The following is an 18,310-nucleotide window of genomic DNA, read 5'->3' as shown; positions in this document are numbered from 1 at the left end:
GATCTCCTGGCGGAACTTTCTGTTTCATGCCTGGGGTGGGAGGGGCAGGCCATTGGCCCACATGGAAGTTCCCCAGCAGCTATAATGGCTAACCTGCCTCTGGGGGCAAGAAAACTTGAAGGCAGAAAGGAAACTACAGAGGAAAGGGAAAGTGCAGAAGACAAATACAGAGATATCCTTGAAAAGTCATTTAAAAATGTAATTAAAACAGTAATGCAAAGTAAATTTTAGTTGCATTACAGTGATACTATTGGAACGTCTATTATATTTTCAAGCTACTAAAAGGTCGTCGACATTTTTAACATATTGTTTAAGGGGACCCCATAGGGCCCATTTGCCATCAGGCAACCTGACCCCCTGGCCAGTCCACCCCTGCTGGGCATTCCCCATTCAAGCAAGCAGTACTTTACTCTCAGTAGGAGCTGCAACTTTCAGTCTTAGAAGACGGTGTGAAAATGTGTTGAACATATGAACATATGAAGCTGCCTTATACTGAATCAGACCCTGGGTCCATCAAAGTCAGTATTGTCTTCTCAGACTGGCAGCGGCTCTCCAGGGTCTCAAGCTGAGGTTTTTCACACCTATTTGCCTGGACCCTTTTAGTTGGAGATGCCGGGGATTGAACCTGGGACCTTCTGCTTACCAAGCAGATGCTCTACCACTGAGCCACCGTCCCTCCCCTATGTTCCACCATCAATGATTAGAAAATCCCTACTTCACCTGTAAGCAGGTGGGGTGGGTGGAACTACCATGTGGAAGTGTATCTGAACTACTGTATTATATGTTGCCAGAAAAATGTTATCCGTAAACTTTTCCTTATAAAAGTATTGCTCCATAATGTCCATGCCCAGGTCAAATTCAAAGTCATTTCCCTCCTGATATCAGAACCTGGTTTAAGAAGGGGCTGCAAAAATAGGGAAGGGTTATCACAGTATTTACATGCTCCACCTTGTGGAGCCTGAGTTCAAGTGAGACCACAACTATCAAGACTTGGAAAGACCCCGCTTTAAGGCCTTGGCAAGCTGCTGCCAAAGTACATAAAGCAAGGGTTTAGTAGGTCAGTTATTTGACAGTAGGAATTTTGTATGATCTGGAGATTCTGCCAGTGGTTTCAATAGCTCCAGAGCAGTGTGAACCTGAGCCAACGGAGACCTTTGCCTGGGTGCTTGGATACTCTGTTGGTTGATTTTTCTCCCCATGGATGGTGAGCAAAGCCTGGCAAGAGGAGAAGGGAACAACAGAAGATTTCAGAATGAGAATGGGAAGGGCACTCCCGCTGCTATGCTGTTTCCTGTCTCTCAAAACTTTGGGCAGAGTCTCAGGTCTGTAATTTGAGCTGCGGTGCACGGTAGGTGTGCACATGACCATAGTTGTCTTGATTAAATCTGCCACCACTGTAATGTGGAACCAAATATGTAGTTGTCTGGGTTAGCTTGTATAGTGTAGTTAAATCTGCTTGAAAATGCCCTCCTAGCCTTCTAATATTGTTACTCTTTGTTTCTCAGTATTGTGTTATATAGTATTAAGCAGAAGTGTGTTTGTAGGTTGGCTGGTTATTGTTGAAAAGTTGCCTTTGTAGAATGACTAAAACAATATAAGTTCAGTTTCAGTTCACTTATTTCTAATGCCCTGTTTACATATACAGTCTTTTTAGGTGACACAAAGGTGAATTGTACCACCCTCCCACACCTGGGCACACCTGTCTTCCAGGTTTGTCTATCAGGTAATTTTTTTTTAGAATGCATGTGTTAAATGCCATGTAGATTAAATTTGTGTGCATTGAATTCTATGTACACAGAGCCCAGTTATTTCTTATATCCAGTGCATGCACACCAGTCATGTCTGGAGGCAAGCACTCTCTAGCTTCCCAAACGTGAGTAGACCTGATTTATACCTTCTGTGTTTTTCAGTTTGAAGCAGACTTCTCAGCTGGAATCCTTCTTTTCTTGCCGTCAATGGCAGCGCTCACAGGAGTGGATGGATTTTGAAGCAGCTTTTGGATCTTGGAGGGATGGTTGGCTATGATCCCAATTCCCAGTGCACTTCTCTCTCTTCGGTGGAAATAGCAGCAGCAGGATCTGCGTCTGGGTTGGTCACTCGAGCTCTGATTGGCCCCTTTGATGTTCTGAAGATCCGTTTTCAGGTACTACTTTCAGCAACCTGTGTGACAAACCTTCCAGCATTACAGTAGATGAGTTTAAAAAAAAAGTAGGAAGAAAGCTGCTCTTTCTGGTGTTACTAATGCAGCCCTAAACTGGTGATCAACCCTATATATTACTGTTCAGGTTAACAGTCCATGGTGTACTGGATATTCAGCATTCTTATCTCTCAGCAGATTATTGTTAAAGCTGGTTAAGAGGCCATGACCCATATTAGGAGGACAGTATGTGGCCTCATTGGGGGAGGCGCTTAACTATTCAAAGTTATGTTCAATTGAAGGCATTCGCAGAGGTTTACATGAGACGGTATGTGGAATATAGGTGTGGAGCTTGGTAACAAAGAGATCTGAATAGTTACAGTTCAAAGAGTAATTCCTGCTGATTTGGTTAATTAGACTTGCATTTCCAGAGGAACGCCCATTAAAAATAATACCCTGGGCTACAATTAGAGTTGCTGTCTTTTTTTCAGCTGTTCTTAACCACTGCATGACAGGTGCAACTGAACTATTTCTGGGCACAGAGCTCCATCACAGTTTTTAAAGAAACTGGAGATTGTCCTTAAAGTAAACAGTCCTTGGCAAAGCTTCGTGTAGCTCCTTTACCTAAGTCGTGGCACCCTAAAGTGAAATCGGCATGCTCTTGGATCAAAAGGCCTAGCCCTTTTTGGATTTGATTTTAGCTGTGTCCTGCTTTGAGGTTTTGGTTTCCTTCAGTATCTCTGAAATTCTTCATGCCTGTTTATCCATTTTATGCATCCATTTTTTTTCCCATTTAAAATGTTGTTCTGGTGACCCCACCCCAAGTTAAGGAATTTGAACCCAGGTCATTTTCCTTCTTAAAAACAAAAGTTGTTTACACCCTCAGATACTTTAAGTTTCAAACGTTACAACTGAAAGCTTTCCTCTCTCTTCAGCTGCAGATAGAGCAACTGAGTTCCAGAAATCCACAGGCTAAATACTATGGTATCTGGCAGGCCATTTGCCAAATATGGGTTGAGGAAGGGCCAAAGGCTTTCTGGAAGGGCCATGTCCCAGCTCAACTCCTCTCCGTCTGCTATGGAGCTGTCCAGGTAAGAATCAGAAAATGCTTCAGGCTATCTCTTTCCTTCGGAATATGATAGCTTCTCCAGCAACCCTCTTTTATTGGATCTGTATTTCATTTGTCTGTCTCCAAAAACTGATATCGCTATTCTGTGAAAGTTACTTTGCCACAATTAAAATGCTGACATCGAATGGTTTGATTTTGGGGGGATGCCAAGTATTAAAGACTGGGGCTTAGGTTCAGCAGAGTGCTTCCGCAGATAGAATTTTTTTTGTGTGAAGGAGGAGTTTTCCCCCTCCCAATTCCCACTGCAGCTCCAAATGCCCCTCCAAAATCTGCAGTGGAAGCAGGAAGGTGAGGAAATCGAGCTCCATGGATGGAACTCTTTCCATTTATGGAAGTGTTTGGTGGATCCAAACTAGGGTTCTGTTGTCAACTGGGACTTTGGGGCATGATAGTTCAAAACCGGTCTTGTCTCGTAGCTGTGAGGTGGTTTGATCCTCCTCCGACTGTGACACTGCTGTGATCTTTTCACCCTCCTTTCTTGTGCACTGTGCTTTGGGGGAAAGCCACGGTAACATCTTGTTAGGATGTGGGTAGAACCTTGTTACAAGAAAGTAGAAGTCCTATAAACTATATTACGAAAAAGGGGTTCAGGAAGGAAGTTGAAAGGGAAACATTCCACAAGAATAGCCCATATCAGCAACAACAGAAGCCACAATAAAGCAATGACCTTGTCTACTCACAGGTAAACTTTATATATATTGAGTTTTCATAGGCAAGAGCCTATTTTCTCAGGCATCAAGGTGAAATATTCACATAGTAACTTTCCTGTAAATAGCCATAATTCTGTTCTTTAAGATTTTGGAACCAGTCCATAAAGCTAGAGTACTCTGATTGAAACAAAATTAACCTGTGGGACTAATAACACAATAGTGTGAACTTTTACCCAGAAATAAATCCCACTGTGCTCAGCAAGGATTGCTTCTAGGGCAAGTGTATGTAGTACTGTTGCCTTAAGCATTGCTCAGATCCCTCTCTTAACTGGGGGAGGAGGTATTGCTGGAGCCGTATGATGCATTTGTGGGATGTGGAATGGTATGGCATGGTGTAGCTTGATCTTAGAAGCTAAGTGGGATTGGTACTTCGATGGGGGACCACCAAGGAGGACTCTGCAGAGGAAGGCAATGGCAAACCACCTCCGCTTCTCACTTGCCTTAAAAGCCCCTTGCTGGCGTTGCCATAAGTCCGTTCCGCTCGAAAAGCCTCATTGTCCACACTTACCGGGAGACTGTGGGTAGTGCTTATCTTCCTTCACCTAACCTGAATGTACTCATTACTGTTCTTTGTTCTTTTCTTCTTATGCAAGTTTGTCAGCTTTGAGTTTCTGACAAAGCTGGCCCACGATAATACACCGTACGACGCTCGCGATTTTGGTGTGCATTTTGTCTGCGGTGGTTTGTCTGCTTGTGCTGCCACTGTCACGGTTCAGCCCCTTGACACGTTGCGTACCCGCCTGGCTGCCCAAGGAGAGCCAAAGGTAAGAGGTGGTTGAGGGACCTTTTCATTCTGGTTCCTTTTCAGATCAGAAATGCCCCTTTCTAAACTGGATGATGGCCGCTTAGTGATCTTTCAAGCACTCTGGGCTCTTATGCACCATCGGTGAGAAAGAACTATCGAGGACAAATAAATGACACAATCCTTGTCAGAAGACTTACGCACTTACCTTGGAAGGATCAGACCGGGGGAGCGTTTGAGAAATGACAACGAGGAGCGGTGCTGAAAGTGTCAAATGGTAGCTGGGGCTAAATCGGGCCAGGGAAGGGTATTAAAAAGTTAGGTCTTGAGAAGGAATTCGAAGCATGAGAGGAAGCAGCCCGAAATACAGAGCAGTGAAGGATCATTCTAATAGTCTAGCAGAGGCAGGAACAGGGAAAAGAAGCCAAGAGGGGAGACAAATGATCCCAAGCAGGAAGAGGAAGGTAAGAGGAACTGAGGGGAGGGTTCTTCTTTAGGGAGGAAATGCCATTAACACTGTGCTATCCTTTGAGACGTCGATGCATCTTTTTGCAACGGTTCCTTGACTTCATTTGCTTTGCATGAGTACTAGCAAATAGTCCCAAATGTGAACTTTATGTTGGTTGATATTTATTTTTGTGTTGTTGTTGTGAAGTAAAGAGGTTGCCAACTCGCTGGGTCACTCAGGGAGAGAGTGCACAAATTACTAGACCAAGTTAAGAACATAAGAACATAAGAGAAGCCATGTTGGATCAGGCCAATGGCCCATCCAGTCCAACACTCTTGTGTCACATAAGAACTGAAGAGAAGACATGTTGGATCAGGCCAATGGCCCATCCAGTCCAACACTCTTGTGTCACATAAGAACTGAAGAGAAGACATGTTGGATCAGGCCAATGGCCCATCCAGTCCAACACTCTGTGTCACACAGTGGCCAAAATTTTTTTTATATATATATATATACACACACACACACAGTGGCTAATAGCCACTGATGGACCTCTGCTCCATTTTTATTTTTATATTATAAATATAAAAGGTAGAGAAAGGAGGACACCCATCTGAACAGACGACGGGATCAGGGAATCGGTTTAGAGCCGAGGGTTAGAGCAAACAGGCCACAAACGCACAAGAAGCTGCTTTATACAGACTCAGACCCCCGGTCCCTTAAGGTCAGTATCGTCTACTCTCCAGTGCAGCTCTCCAGGATCTCAGGCTGAGGTCTTTCACATAACTGACTCCCTGATCCCTTTAACTGGAGATGCCGGGGACTGAACCTGGGACCTTCTGCATGCCAAACAAATGCTCTACCATTTGTTCTAAGGTAAACAAAGTACAATAGGCCAACAGCTATAAGGACAGACAAGCAAAACATAAAAACAAAGAAGACTAACTTTGCTAGGCTAAAACAATATCTCTTCCTGTGCACAGCAAACAAATACACATTACCTCAGGCCTCCAAATAGCATGGCCCTGCCTCCAGCAACTTACTGGGTAGAAGTCCTGGGCAACCATTCCTTGATTGCCCCAACAGGGAACAAATACTGTAGGAGAACATGTTTTCTCTAAGCTGTGGAGTCTTGCGAGCAAAAATTCTACTTCATGAGCTACTGGCATGAAAGTGGTGAGCTGCTGCAGAAAGTAATTTGCTCTGGGCCCATTTTTCCTGAGCTAAGACAAAAATGCGTGAGCCGGAGACTACAAATCTATGAGCTAGTTCGCACTAACTCAGCTTAGAACGCTGGTAGGAGGGTGTATCGAGAAATACTTCTTGCCTCTCCCAGTCACCTGACAACACCCCCCCCCCCCAATCAGTTTATCCCACTCCTTAGCTCTTTGCAGAATACCATTAATACTGTGCTATCCTTTGAGACGTTGATGCATCTTTTGCAATGGTTCCTTGACTTCATTTGCTTTGCATAAGTACTAGCAAATAGTCCCAAATGTGAACTTGAATAGTCCCAAATGTGAACTTGGTAGGAGGGTGTATCAAGAAACACTTCTTGCCTCTCCCAGTCACCTGACAACACCCCCCCAATCAGTTTATCCCACTCCTTAGCTCTTTGCAGAATCTCTTTCATGAATTAAATACTCACGACTTTATTGTGATGTTGATGGGCAGGGCTGCTGCCTATGACTTAACAACAGCTGGGCAGAACTTACACTTGCTCTTATAGTTTAACCCTATGTGGGTAAACTGCTGCTTCGCTGCACACAGGGATTTTTTTGCTAACACCGAAGGCATCAATTTGTACATGAAGTTTATGGTTTGTATAAACCAATCTGTGTATGCAGGGGTCGTTTGGTAGAAAAATAGGTGGTGGAGCTCATTAGCATATGCCACCCCACCACCAGCCAAAACCAACCCAGTGCAAGAAAGGAGAGCCTCAGGTGAGCGAGGCCTACTTGGGCTGACTAGAGATCCAGCCAGCCCAAGTAGGCCTCACTCCCCTGGGGCTCTCCTTTTTGGGCCTCCCCCACAGTCAAAAGGCCAGCAAGCCACCTGCTGCCAAAAATCACACAAGTGGAGAAAGGGTGGCATGGGCTTCTCCAGAGGTTAATGGGGGCTCCTGCTGGCTGGCTGGCTGGCTGCCTGCTCTCCTAATCCAGGGATTGTTATGCAGCTGCACCTACTATTCAATTGACAAGGTAGGTGGGGAGGAGGGGGGGGCGTCAGAAAGGTTTAGGAGCTGAGCTCCTGCTGAATTCAAGGCCTGTGTGTATGGAGCATGGAGTTTTCTCACATTGCTCTCCATTTTTGCAGCCCCTTTTGCTCCCTAGGAAGATCACTCTCGTGGAGAATAGCTGTGCAGGTTGGCTAGCTGGAGAGAGGAGGGTCAAGGGGATGAAATGTCTTCTCCTCCCTCTTTTGCAAGTGAACCTCCACTGAGAGGAGGGAGCAGTTTCATTCCCTTGTCCCTCTTTCACTCCAGCTCCATTACTCACGCAGACTGTCCCGTGGGGGCAGATCCTGCAGCCCCGGGAAGGAGCTTTCTGAGGGAACTGTGAGAACAGAGGGGAACGCACTGCACAGCAGACAAAATGCAATCTCTCTTGACCATATTGCGAATTTGCAGGAGAGGAGCACTTACATGAGCAGCTGGAATTGGAAAACATTAGATGAGACGGAGCCAAAACAGACCGGGCTGAGGAAAAGATGCAGAAGGGGCCAAAACACTGGCCTTGTGATCGATCCTCCCAAATCCAAATCCTGTGTTCAGGGATGCCTTCTTTCGTGTCAGTGAAAAGATTCTGTATTCAAAATAAGTTACGCGAATCAACGCAGCTTATGCAAATATGCTACTGCATAAGTTTCTTTTTTGTATCGTTAAACGTTGTGTAAAAGTGGAGATTTTGTGAAGTAAGGGTTATATCAGAAGGGTGCTGATCAGAAATTGGAGCAGATGCCAAGGCGTAGGGGTACGTGGGTAGAAACTGAGGAAGCGTTAGGTAGCCACACAACCTAACTTTCAGAAGTTCTATTCCCTACACCATTCGTGAGCACTGGTTGAAAGCTAATGCACGGTGGAGAATGGGGAGCAGTATCAATTTCAAAAAGCTTTTGTTGATTGCTCACGCAAATAAACTTGCTCCCTGGAGAGCCAGTTTGGTGTAGTGGTTAAGTGTGCGGACTCTTATCTGGGAGAACCAGGTTCGATTCCCCACTCCTCCACTTGCACCTGTTGGGATGGCCTTGGGTCAGCCATAGCCCTGGCAGAGGTTGTCCTTGAAAGGGCAGCTGCTGTGAGAGCCCTCTCCAGCCCCACCCACCTCACAGGGTGTCTGTTGTGGGGGAGGAAGGTAAAGGAGATTGTGAGCTGCTCTGAGACTCTTCGGAGTGGAGGGCGGGATATAAATCCAATATCTTCTTCTTCTTCTTTTTTTATTCCTGTAGATTTACAGGAACCTTCGCCATGCCGTGGTCAACATGTACCGGAGAGAAGGGCCGCTGACCTTTTATAGGGGTCTCAACCCAACCATTATTGCAATTGTTCCCTATGCTGGCCTCCAGTTTTCCTTATATAACTTCCTGATAAGACTGTATGACTGGATTGTTCCAGATGGAGGATCAAAAACAGGTTAGTCTTTGATGCAGCAGCAGTAGGGAGAAGTGATAGGAAAACTGTGTCCTACTGTAGAACAACCTGACAAATAACTAATAAGAACGTAAGAGAAGCCATGTTGGATCAGGCCAATGGCCCATCCAGTCCAACACTCTGTGTCACACAGTGGCAAAACATTTTATACAAACACACACACTGTGGCTAATAGCCACTGATGGACCTCTGCTCCATATTTTTATCTAAACCCCTCTTGAAGGTGGCCATGCTTGTACAGTTGGATTTATCCCTCGATGGGAGCACATTCAGCCGGTGCTGAAAGAACTGCACCGGCTGCCTATTGTGTTCCAAGTCCGTTTCAAGGTGTTGGTATTAACCTTTAAAGCCATATATGATCAGGGGCCTATCTATCTTTGGGACCGCCTTTCTCCACATGTTCCCCAGAGAGCACTGCATTCAGGGACGCAACATCTACTGTCCATCCCCGGACCAAGGGAGCAGGCTGTGTTCTACATGGTCTAGGGCCTTCTCAGTGGCAGCACTTGAAATATGGAATGCGCTCCCGGAGGCCATAAGGGCCCTGCGGGACCTCTCTCAATTCCGCAGGGTCTGTAAAACCGAGTTATTCCGACAGGCTTTTAGCACTTAAACCGGGAGAGGACTGCCACCTACACTACTGAGATATTGGAACTACTGCGGGTTTAACTGTTAATAAAGGACAATTCCACCTAGGTAGTTATTGAACAGCACCGTAAAATGGTTTTAAAATGTTTTAATAGTGTTTATCATTTGAAGTTCGATCGTTTAATTGTATTTATTGTCTGAAATTTTGAACGGATTGTTAGCCGCCCTGAGTCCGCTTGCGGAGAGGGCGGGGTATAAATTAAAGATAATAAATAAATAAATAAAAATATGTATTAAATTCGGCTTGTAGCCTGCCCTTTCCTGCACAGCAGGGCTTAGGGCAGGTAACAACAGGTACCAGCAACAACGTTAAAGTAGTATATTAATAATGACGTATTAAAACCCATTTATAACAATAGTTATACTGTCAATCAGATGGCAGCCAGTAGTTTGACACAGCTTGGCGCGTCTTCTCTTAGAAGAGGTTATACTTCATGCGTGTCCGTGAATGTTAGGATGATAGTATAACAAATGAAACAGCAAGAACAGAGCAGGTGGAGGCCAATGCAGATGGATCGCCCCTTGAGGAACACCACATAGCAATGGATATTGTGGCAAGACCCTCTCCCCAGACACCACCATCTGTCCCAAACCATGGAGAAATGAGACAAACCAAGGCTGTCCCACATATGCCCACATTGGATGCTTTAACAATTCATTCTCCTCCTGTACGGCCCAGTCTTTTCAAGCGTTGTGACATCTTACAGGTCATTCTTTTTGAGTAATAGTGAAGTACAGATGCCAAGCCATAAGAAAATGTTGTGTGTGTGTTTTTAAGGTTGTCCGGGATTGGCCACAATGACACAGTTTGCCATGTTCAGGCAAGCATAAAACAACTTAGACCCACCTTTCCAGTCATCCTCAAGGCTATAAGAGTGTGGCTGCTCTCTGACAGCTCTGAGAATGGCTGGAAAGATGGCACCAGTCCCACATTTCTAGCAATCCATAGGGATGAGAGAGCACAGTTCCTGGGCCAGTCCTGATTACTGTCAAAGGTATGACTTTTCCCACCATTGCAGTCATCCCCAGGGGTTAAAGAGGGGCTTGTGGGATTGCTCCATCTACTTTTCTGTAACCTGCAACATTCCTCCTGCTGCTTACCACCCCTTCCTCCTACCCTGCTCATCCGCCCATTTTCCCCTAACCCGAAATGTCACCAAAAGGTTTTTTTCTCCTCATCACCATCTAAGAATGTTCATATATTGCTTTAGCTTGGGAGCAAAGTTAACCCTGCAAGTATTTTTTTAATTATTATTTTCAGATGTTTCTGCAAAAAATCACATGCCTTCCCCTTTGAGGTGCAACCCTCCCTTCCCATCTTCTCTGCTTTTCAGGCAACGTTAAAAGTTTTGTGTGTGGCAGTTGTGCTGGAGTCATCAGTAAAACTCTCACTTACCCTTTTGACCTGTTCAAGAAAAGGCTACAGGTGGGAGGCTTTGAGGAAGCCCGGGCAAGATTTGGCCAGGTGAGAGATGGTTCAAATTGCATGTGGCCTTTCTTTCCTTCCTCCCTTCTTTGTATGCTCATACAGTCTGAGAATGTAGATTTATTCCTAATGTAAGCCAAAGATGAACCAGCATCAGCAATAAAAAGATAATATGGACATATGAAGCTGTCTTATACTGAATCAGACCCTGGGTCCATCAAAGTCAGTATTGTCTATTCAAACTGGCAGCGGCTCTCCAGGGTCTCAAGCTGAGGTTTTTCACACCTATTTGCCTGGACCCTTTTTGGTTGGAAATGCTGGGGATTGAACCTGGGACCTTCTGCTTCCCAGGCAGATGCTCTACCATTGAGCCACCGTCCCTCTTCATGAACATATGAAGCTGCCTTATACTGAATCAGACCCTGGGTCCATCAAAGTCAGTATTGTCTACTCAAACTGGCAGTGGCTCTCCAGGATCTCAAGCTGAGGTTTTTCACACCTATTTGCCTGGACCCTTTTTTGGAGATGCCAGGGATTGAACCTGGGACCTTCTGCTTACCAAGCAGATGCTCTACCACTGAGCCACCGTCCCTCCCCTGTAATGACATCCCCTGGGAGCCATTCTGTAATATTTGTGCAAAGTTCTCCCCTCTTCCCAACTACTCATTTATTTAAATATGTGTATCCTAGTTTTCTCGCACATTGGGGAATAAAATGCACAAAGAATAAAAAATTGAACAAAATATGCAACCCATCAGAAATTTAAAACAGGTCCACTAAGACGTCCTTGCTGGTGCTGGTTCTGCTGGCGTGGTTCACACAGGACTGTGTACACCCTTGGCTCTTGCCCTTTGGCCAAATGTAGAATTCACTGTACAGACTTAGTTCTAGCAAATGCTCAAGCCATGTCTTATTCAGCTGGCTCATATGTTGCCAGTTCTCTCCCTTGCTTATTTGAAACTATCAAATGGAAAATTGCAGAGAGAATAAGGGGAGTGCTTCTTGTGACTTGGGTCCCCTCTGCTTACCACAGCCCCTTCAGAGACTGCAAAAGCAGCAGCAGCACAACTGTCTGCTGACTGGAGGGGTGTGTGTGTGTGATAGGGTTGCCTAGTCCATGTTCAGAAATATCTGGGGACTTTGGGGGTGGAGCCAGGAGACTTTGGGGGTGGAGCCAGGAGACACTGGGGTGGAGCAAGTGGGGAGGGGGGGAAACGGCGCCGGGGAGCGTGGCTGCCGCCTCTTCTCCGCTCGCCGTGGCTGCTCCTCCAAGATGGGCTCAGGCTGGGCCCATCTCGGAGGAGCAGCTGCGGTGGGGCAGAGGGGGGGCGGCAGCGGCGCGGTGGCGTCGCCCGCTCCGCCCCGACTCTGGGGTGGAATCGGAGGGGGGGTGGAGGCGGGCCGGGGGCATGGCGAGCCACGAGTCCGGGTCCTAGAAGGGCCAAGATTCGTGGCTCGCCATGCTCCTGGCCTGCTTCTGCCCTCCCCTCTGGTTTTGCCTTCTCCACTTCATCTTGGCTGCTCCTCCGAGATGGGCTCAGCCTGGGCCCATCTCGGAGGAGCAGCTGCGGTGGGCGGGGAGGGGGCGGCAGCAGCGCGGCGGCGTCGCCCGCTCCAGGATGGGGCGGCTCGCCACGCTCTTTGGTGCCGTTTCCCCCCCTCCCCCCGCTTCTGTTTTTTTGGGGAGCGGGGGAAGAGGCTGGAAATCCTGGGGTCCCCCGCCAGGGCAGGAGGGTTGGGAAGCCTAGTGTGTGAGCATTTCTTTCAAGTTTGTCCCACACTAGTGAACACATGGAGCTGCCTTATTTTCCTTGTTTAAAATGTTTATGTAAAGCAAACAGGTTTTGAGTGCCGGTTTTGTGTGCCAGTACAAAGAACTAAGATTTTTCCCACTGAAAAGATCTTTCTGTACCTGCGGAGCTGAAAAGTTGCACAGTAGGGTGTGCCCAATAGGGTGTTTTAAAGATTAATTTCTCAACCGCATTCTCCCCACCCCCACTGTTAGCTCTTTTGTAGGTGTTGTGCATGTGTTAGAACAGTGTAGTCTCCATTCCTGCTTTAGCTGGATGAAGGCAATTGAAGATACCTGCCTGTTGGTCTTCTCACTCTCATTCAGGGAGAGACTAGGGCTACTGAGAGCGAAGAGAGGCCGTGGATGCATCCCTTTGGCTTCACTTAGTCATTTTCCCTTGGTGGACATGCCTACATGTGACGTTCTACAGTGGCTGGATTTGTGCTGTTGTTCGTTCTTCTCTCTAGGTGCGGACCTACAGCGGCATAATGGATTGTGCTCGGCAGATAGTGCGGGATGAGGGAGCTAGTGGATTCTTCAAGGGCCTCTCCCCAAGCCTGTTGAAGGCTGCATTCTCGACAGGCTTCACCTTTTTCTGGTATGAGCTCTTCTGCCGCCTGATGCATACCCTGAAGGAGACAAGCAGCTCTAAGAAGGAGGAAGACTGACATAAGCTCCTGTCTGCAAAGGACATTGCTGATTGCAGTGGGGGTTGCGCCGAACTGAGTAAGGTGGATTTTTGCCACAGCCCAAGACACACATTAAGGATACATTCGGGCCAAACTAAGAGAGCTGGCACTCCACAGCTGCTGTCGGGGGCATTTCAGTCCTTTCTGCTTGCTGCACAGATTTCTGCCTGTCTCAGCTCCCATGTAAGAGGCACTACTTAATTCTAGGGAAAGGGGTTTTTTTAAATCAGCTCTTGGGGGAACTGTCAAAACCTTTCTGATTTGATGACATTTGATTCAGAACAAATAATGTTCTTGTCCCGTTTGCAAAGCTCTCTCTGCTGTTTCTGCCCTGTCACAACTGGTGCTGCATTGTTTGCTTTGCCATGCCGGCACCCCCTTTAGCTCTCCAGGAACACAGTCCTTCCCATTATCAAAGAGCCAGGCCTCTGCCAGTGACTTAGTTGTTAGTCACTGCTGCTCCCCAGCATTGGCAATTTGCAGTGTTTCCAGCAAGCCAGAGTGTCTTTGTCCCTTGCTTTCTGGGCATTCTTAAGGGGACGTCTACCTGTTGGATAGTTGGTGACTTGGCATGGGCTGTGAAATTGCTGTGCCATTTCCAGCCCTTGGTTTTGCTTCTTGTTTGTAGTTTTATAGGCCATCATGATGCCACAGTGTTTCACTAGCAGACAAGCAGGCCCTGTAATTTTTTTTAATAAAGCATGCTCCGTAAGGAAGAGGGAATCACAGAAATGTCCCAAGTTGCAGCCCGATGGCAGCGTTAAAGAAGAGTTGGGGTGCAACCACCTGAGATAGCCATTGCATCCATGGTGCCTTTGATGCTAGTGTTCTCCTTTTCTCTCACGTGCATCTCATTGTCTAGCCAAACTGCAGGTGGCAGAAAACATGCACCCACAACAGTCACACAAGGTGTTTACATTTTTAAGGTATTGACTTTTATGCTCCTATTTTAATGTAACCTTGATGCACATACCCATCTTTTAGTGCTGTGGCAAAGGTTCGTGGCAGCATGCCACAGTTGAAATCCCAGTTCCTTTGCCTTGTCACCTTGCCATCTATTTATTTGCAATAGATGATGTCAGTCTCTTGCAGTGCCACGCTAAGCAGAGTCCCGCCCTTCTGATCCCATTGAAAGGTGCAATTTAAGGTGGTACCGTTAGTTTCTAGCGGTTGCACAAGAATGAAGGAGACACATGTAGATGCGCACATGTTGCAAATTTCAGTGGGTCTTTTTTAGTACATTTTTAATTCTCTGAAACGATTGTATCTCCTTGGTAGCTTGTTTTGGATCAAAGAAGAGTACATCTTCAAACTAACCCTGAGCTAAAATCAGTTAAATCTACTTTTGGCAAGCAAAGGACTAGATTGGACACTTCTGTTGAACCGAGGGAATCTGCCAGGAAACTAGTATGGGTGGTTGAGGCCGTCTCTGGGATACAAGAGTGTTGAAGGACTGTTCCTGCATTCCTGGAGCAGAGAATCCCAGTTCCAGTTCACGGATGGCTGTGCTGAGCTGCAGCAGGTGGTTTTCAATGTAGGTAACAGCAGAGCGTTTAGGGTGCAGGCTTGCTGTGAGGCTCTGTCCTGATAACACTGGATGCATCTATGCTCATCCATATTGCCAATAGTGGTGGTTCCGGTCCTCTTTTCAGTCTATGGTAAGTGGCACTTTTTTCTAGTTTAGGCAACTGTCTGTATTGACACTATAGCATAGCGCACTGCTGGAGCATATTTGGGAAAGCAGAAGAATCAAGTCCCCACACCTTCGCAAGTTGCGATGATCAAGCTGAGATCTCACGCAGACCACCCAGCTCTTCCACCAGGCAAGTGGATTCTCCTTTAATCCTGCAAGCCTGTCTCACAAAGATGCAGCACGTGTTCAACCACCACGAGGAGGAAAGTGGATGGGAAATGTGCTCATCTTCCCTTTTGCCACAACATAAATCCAGATGTGAGCAAGGCCTCTAGAGGAAGAGGGGGGAAGTTAAAAGCCAGAGTGCTCAATTCCACTATTATGTAAAAGGTTTTCTTACAATTTCCCCACCCCCACTCCCGAACTACCAGACTCTTATTTCTGAGATGACTTGAGCAGTACAGCTGGAGCCATGTCACCTAGGAACACGGAAAGTAGAAACAGGAAAGATCCTTACCATCTTCTTGTATGCTGTACCTGAAAAACTAGGGTTCTTCCGTATATGCTGAGCAGTGTGGCTTTTATTTAACTGGCACATGTGATAAGTTTTGCGAAAGTCATATTCCTTCTGCTGAGTGTTGTTGGATGGGAGCAAAGGAATCCCAAACCCATGTCGCTTTGTAATGCTTAGGTCACATTGGTGAAAATTGCAGGGAAAATGGAGGACAGGGGAAAGGATAAGCACACACATGCTCATGCTAGCATAGGTTATCCCTGCAACCTCCCGCATTCATGTTTACTTTGGCTAACCCAGTATGGGAGGGTTCATTTTTCCCCGCATAAATATGCAGTTCTGCTCTCAGAGTAGCTGCAGATGTTGTTGAAGAAATAATACCAGCCAAAAGCACAAATAGTTTTCTATTAATCTAGTGGCATTTCTTGTAATAGAGGAACTTGCACCTTTTTTCCTGTGGTCAGAAGCATAAACGCCCACGGCCCACTGCCATCGTCAAATGCACATGCTATCTTTGCATTAGAAGTTTGCACTTCTGACCACACATTACTTCTTCAGTAACACCCAAAGCTTTTGCTTGGTGATAGCAGCCTTGTGTGAATATGAGGGCTTTACCATCATATTACCTTCTGCAGTTCATCCTCCAGATTCCTAGCACTATAGGTTTATTTTACTCTCGTGCCATCCCCTTGTAAAGGTGTGCTTACTAAGGATTGCCATGGATTCCAGCAGTTTTGCTTGAACGTCTTGGTATCAGTACCTGCACCCCCACCAGTCCTCAAAATATCTGACTTTAGGCACCAGTAATGCTAAGAGTTCTGCTCCAATATCTGTAATAGATCTAGGGTCAATATGTTTTTTTCCCCAGTTGCTCTTATTATTTGTGTTGCACAGCTAAGATCCTGCATCTCCACATGCTTTATACAAAAAATGTTTCAAGATCCATTACTATGAGGTGGTTTTGTTTTGCTACTGCCAATGTTACATCAACAGAACCCATAACAGCATTTTGTTTTCTCTAATACAAATTGACCTTCAAGTGCAGCATTCTTTTAAGGATATGGACCATTCGGTTTTCCTGTATGGAACATGTCCTTTTGGAATAAATCTATTAAATATATTGAATATAAATCTTACTGGTTTTTTAGCTGTTGTGCTTTGTCCTGAGAACTGACAGTGAAACACCTTAAAATTTGTCTGTTTTCTTCTCATTACAAAGTAGCAAAGGTCTAAAAAGGATCAAGTGTCCGGAAGGGAGAAGCTGATACTATACACACAGGTGTTCTTCATAATCAGCACCATATGTGTAAGCTTTGTATTTGAGGATCCATTAACAAGTACAAAATGTTTTCTGTAAAGTAGTGTTTGCCCACCTGTATTTTAGGGGTCACTGTAGAAGGTTGCCAGCTAATCAGAAAAGAGGGGCCTGGCCTGCTCCTGTGCCTTTAAAAACTATTTAATATGCATAATCCCTTAGCACCTGTCACATCAACCATCACCAGTGGTCTGACCTAGCCTCAGATCGCAAAGCATGGAGGCACACCATCCACCAGGCTGTCTCTTCCTTTGAGAACACACGCATAGCTGGTCTTGAGGACAAAAGGAGATTGAGGAAGAATCGCACTGCTACAGGACCAACCCTAAATCAGACTTTTCCCTGCAGCCGCTGTGGCCGGACCTGCCTGTCCCACATTGGTCTTGTCAGCCACCAGCGAGCCTGCAGCAAACGTGGACTATTGCACCCTTCTTAAATCTTCGTTCGCGAAGCCAAGCCGAGAGAGAGAGAGAGAGAGAGAGAATATGCATAGATCAGTGAAGCTTCCAAAACATGGAGGTTAACATCAGCAGCTAATATCTGTATCATGTTACACAGAAGCAGGGTACATTTGTGAAATTGGCAGTCCTGGTGGATGATAAGCAGAATAGTTGCCAAATGTTTTTAGCTAGATTCCGTTATGAATAGGATATAGCTCTTGGCTGTATTTTATTGGTTCTGTAGTTCAGAGACATCACCCTGCCAACAAAAGTCTGTATAGTCAAAGCGATGGTATTCCCAGTAGTAATGTATGGCTGTGAGAGCTGGACCATAAGGAAGGCTGAGCGCAGAAGAATAGGTGCTTTTGAGATGTGCTGGAGAAGAATCTTGAGAGTCCCTTGGACTGCAAGAAGATCAAATCAGTCAGTCCTAAGAGAAATCAACCCAGACTGTTCCTTGGAAGGTCAGATGCTGAAGCTGAAGCTCAAATACTTTGGCCACCAAATGAGAAGGGAGCCTCACTGGAGAAGATCCTGATGTTGGGAAAGAGAAGGCAAAAGAAGAAGGGTTTGGGAAAAGATGAGATGGCTGGACAGCGCTACTGATGTAACAAACACGAATTTGAGCAGACTTCGGAGGATGGTGGAAGACAGGCGGGCCTGGCGTGACTTTGTCCATGGGGTTGCAAAGAGTCCGATTCGATTGTGCGACTGAACAACAACAAAAAGTTCAGACTCCAGCTCACAAGGGGGCACTGTTCTGCCCACAGCAAGGCAGAGGATGCTCCCTTTTTCTATGGTGGTGTCTAATGAGATCAGCATAAGCTTGGTCAACCCAGAAGGCATGAAAGGACTATTAAAATAACAGACGGCTGACCTAACTGGTGCAGACAAAGGGCTGGGTACAGTTTTCTCAAGAATGAGCACAGAGCATAGTAGAGGAAAGCAGGGTTATTTATGTTAAATGTTTGCTTACAAGGAAAGTATCTAAAGCCTTCTATCAAAGGACTTCCAGCTTCTAACAGCAAGCTGCCATTA

At 46.0% G+C, this 18,310-nt stretch overlaps 1 protein-coding gene across 1 annotated transcript; it reads left to right on the top strand.

Moving 5' to 3' along the window:
* The first annotated feature begins 1,867 nt into the window (after window positions 1-1,867).
* Window positions 1,868-16,648, top strand: SLC25A19 (solute carrier family 25 member 19). The gene is made up of 6 exons (XM_060253078.1): window positions 1,868-2,143; window positions 3,073-3,228; window positions 4,570-4,740; window positions 8,614-8,797; window positions 10,798-10,928; window positions 13,149-16,648. The coding sequence occupies exons 1-6, from the start codon at window positions 2,012-2,014 to the stop codon at window positions 13,347-13,349; spliced, it is 975 nt and encodes a 324-aa protein (XP_060109061.1). The 5' UTR covers window positions 1,868-2,011; the 3' UTR covers window positions 13,350-16,648.
* The last annotated feature ends 1,662 nt before the right edge of the window (window positions 16,649-18,310 follow it).

Source organism: Heteronotia binoei, chromosome 13 (assembly GCF_032191835.1).
Source record: "Heteronotia binoei isolate CCM8104 ecotype False Entrance Well chromosome 13, APGP_CSIRO_Hbin_v1, whole genome shotgun sequence".
Taxonomy (NCBI): domain Eukaryota; kingdom Metazoa; phylum Chordata; class Lepidosauria; order Squamata; family Gekkonidae; genus Heteronotia; species Heteronotia binoei.
Note: the sequence above shows the minus strand (reverse complement) of the source record. Positions and strands in the feature narration are given on the sequence as shown.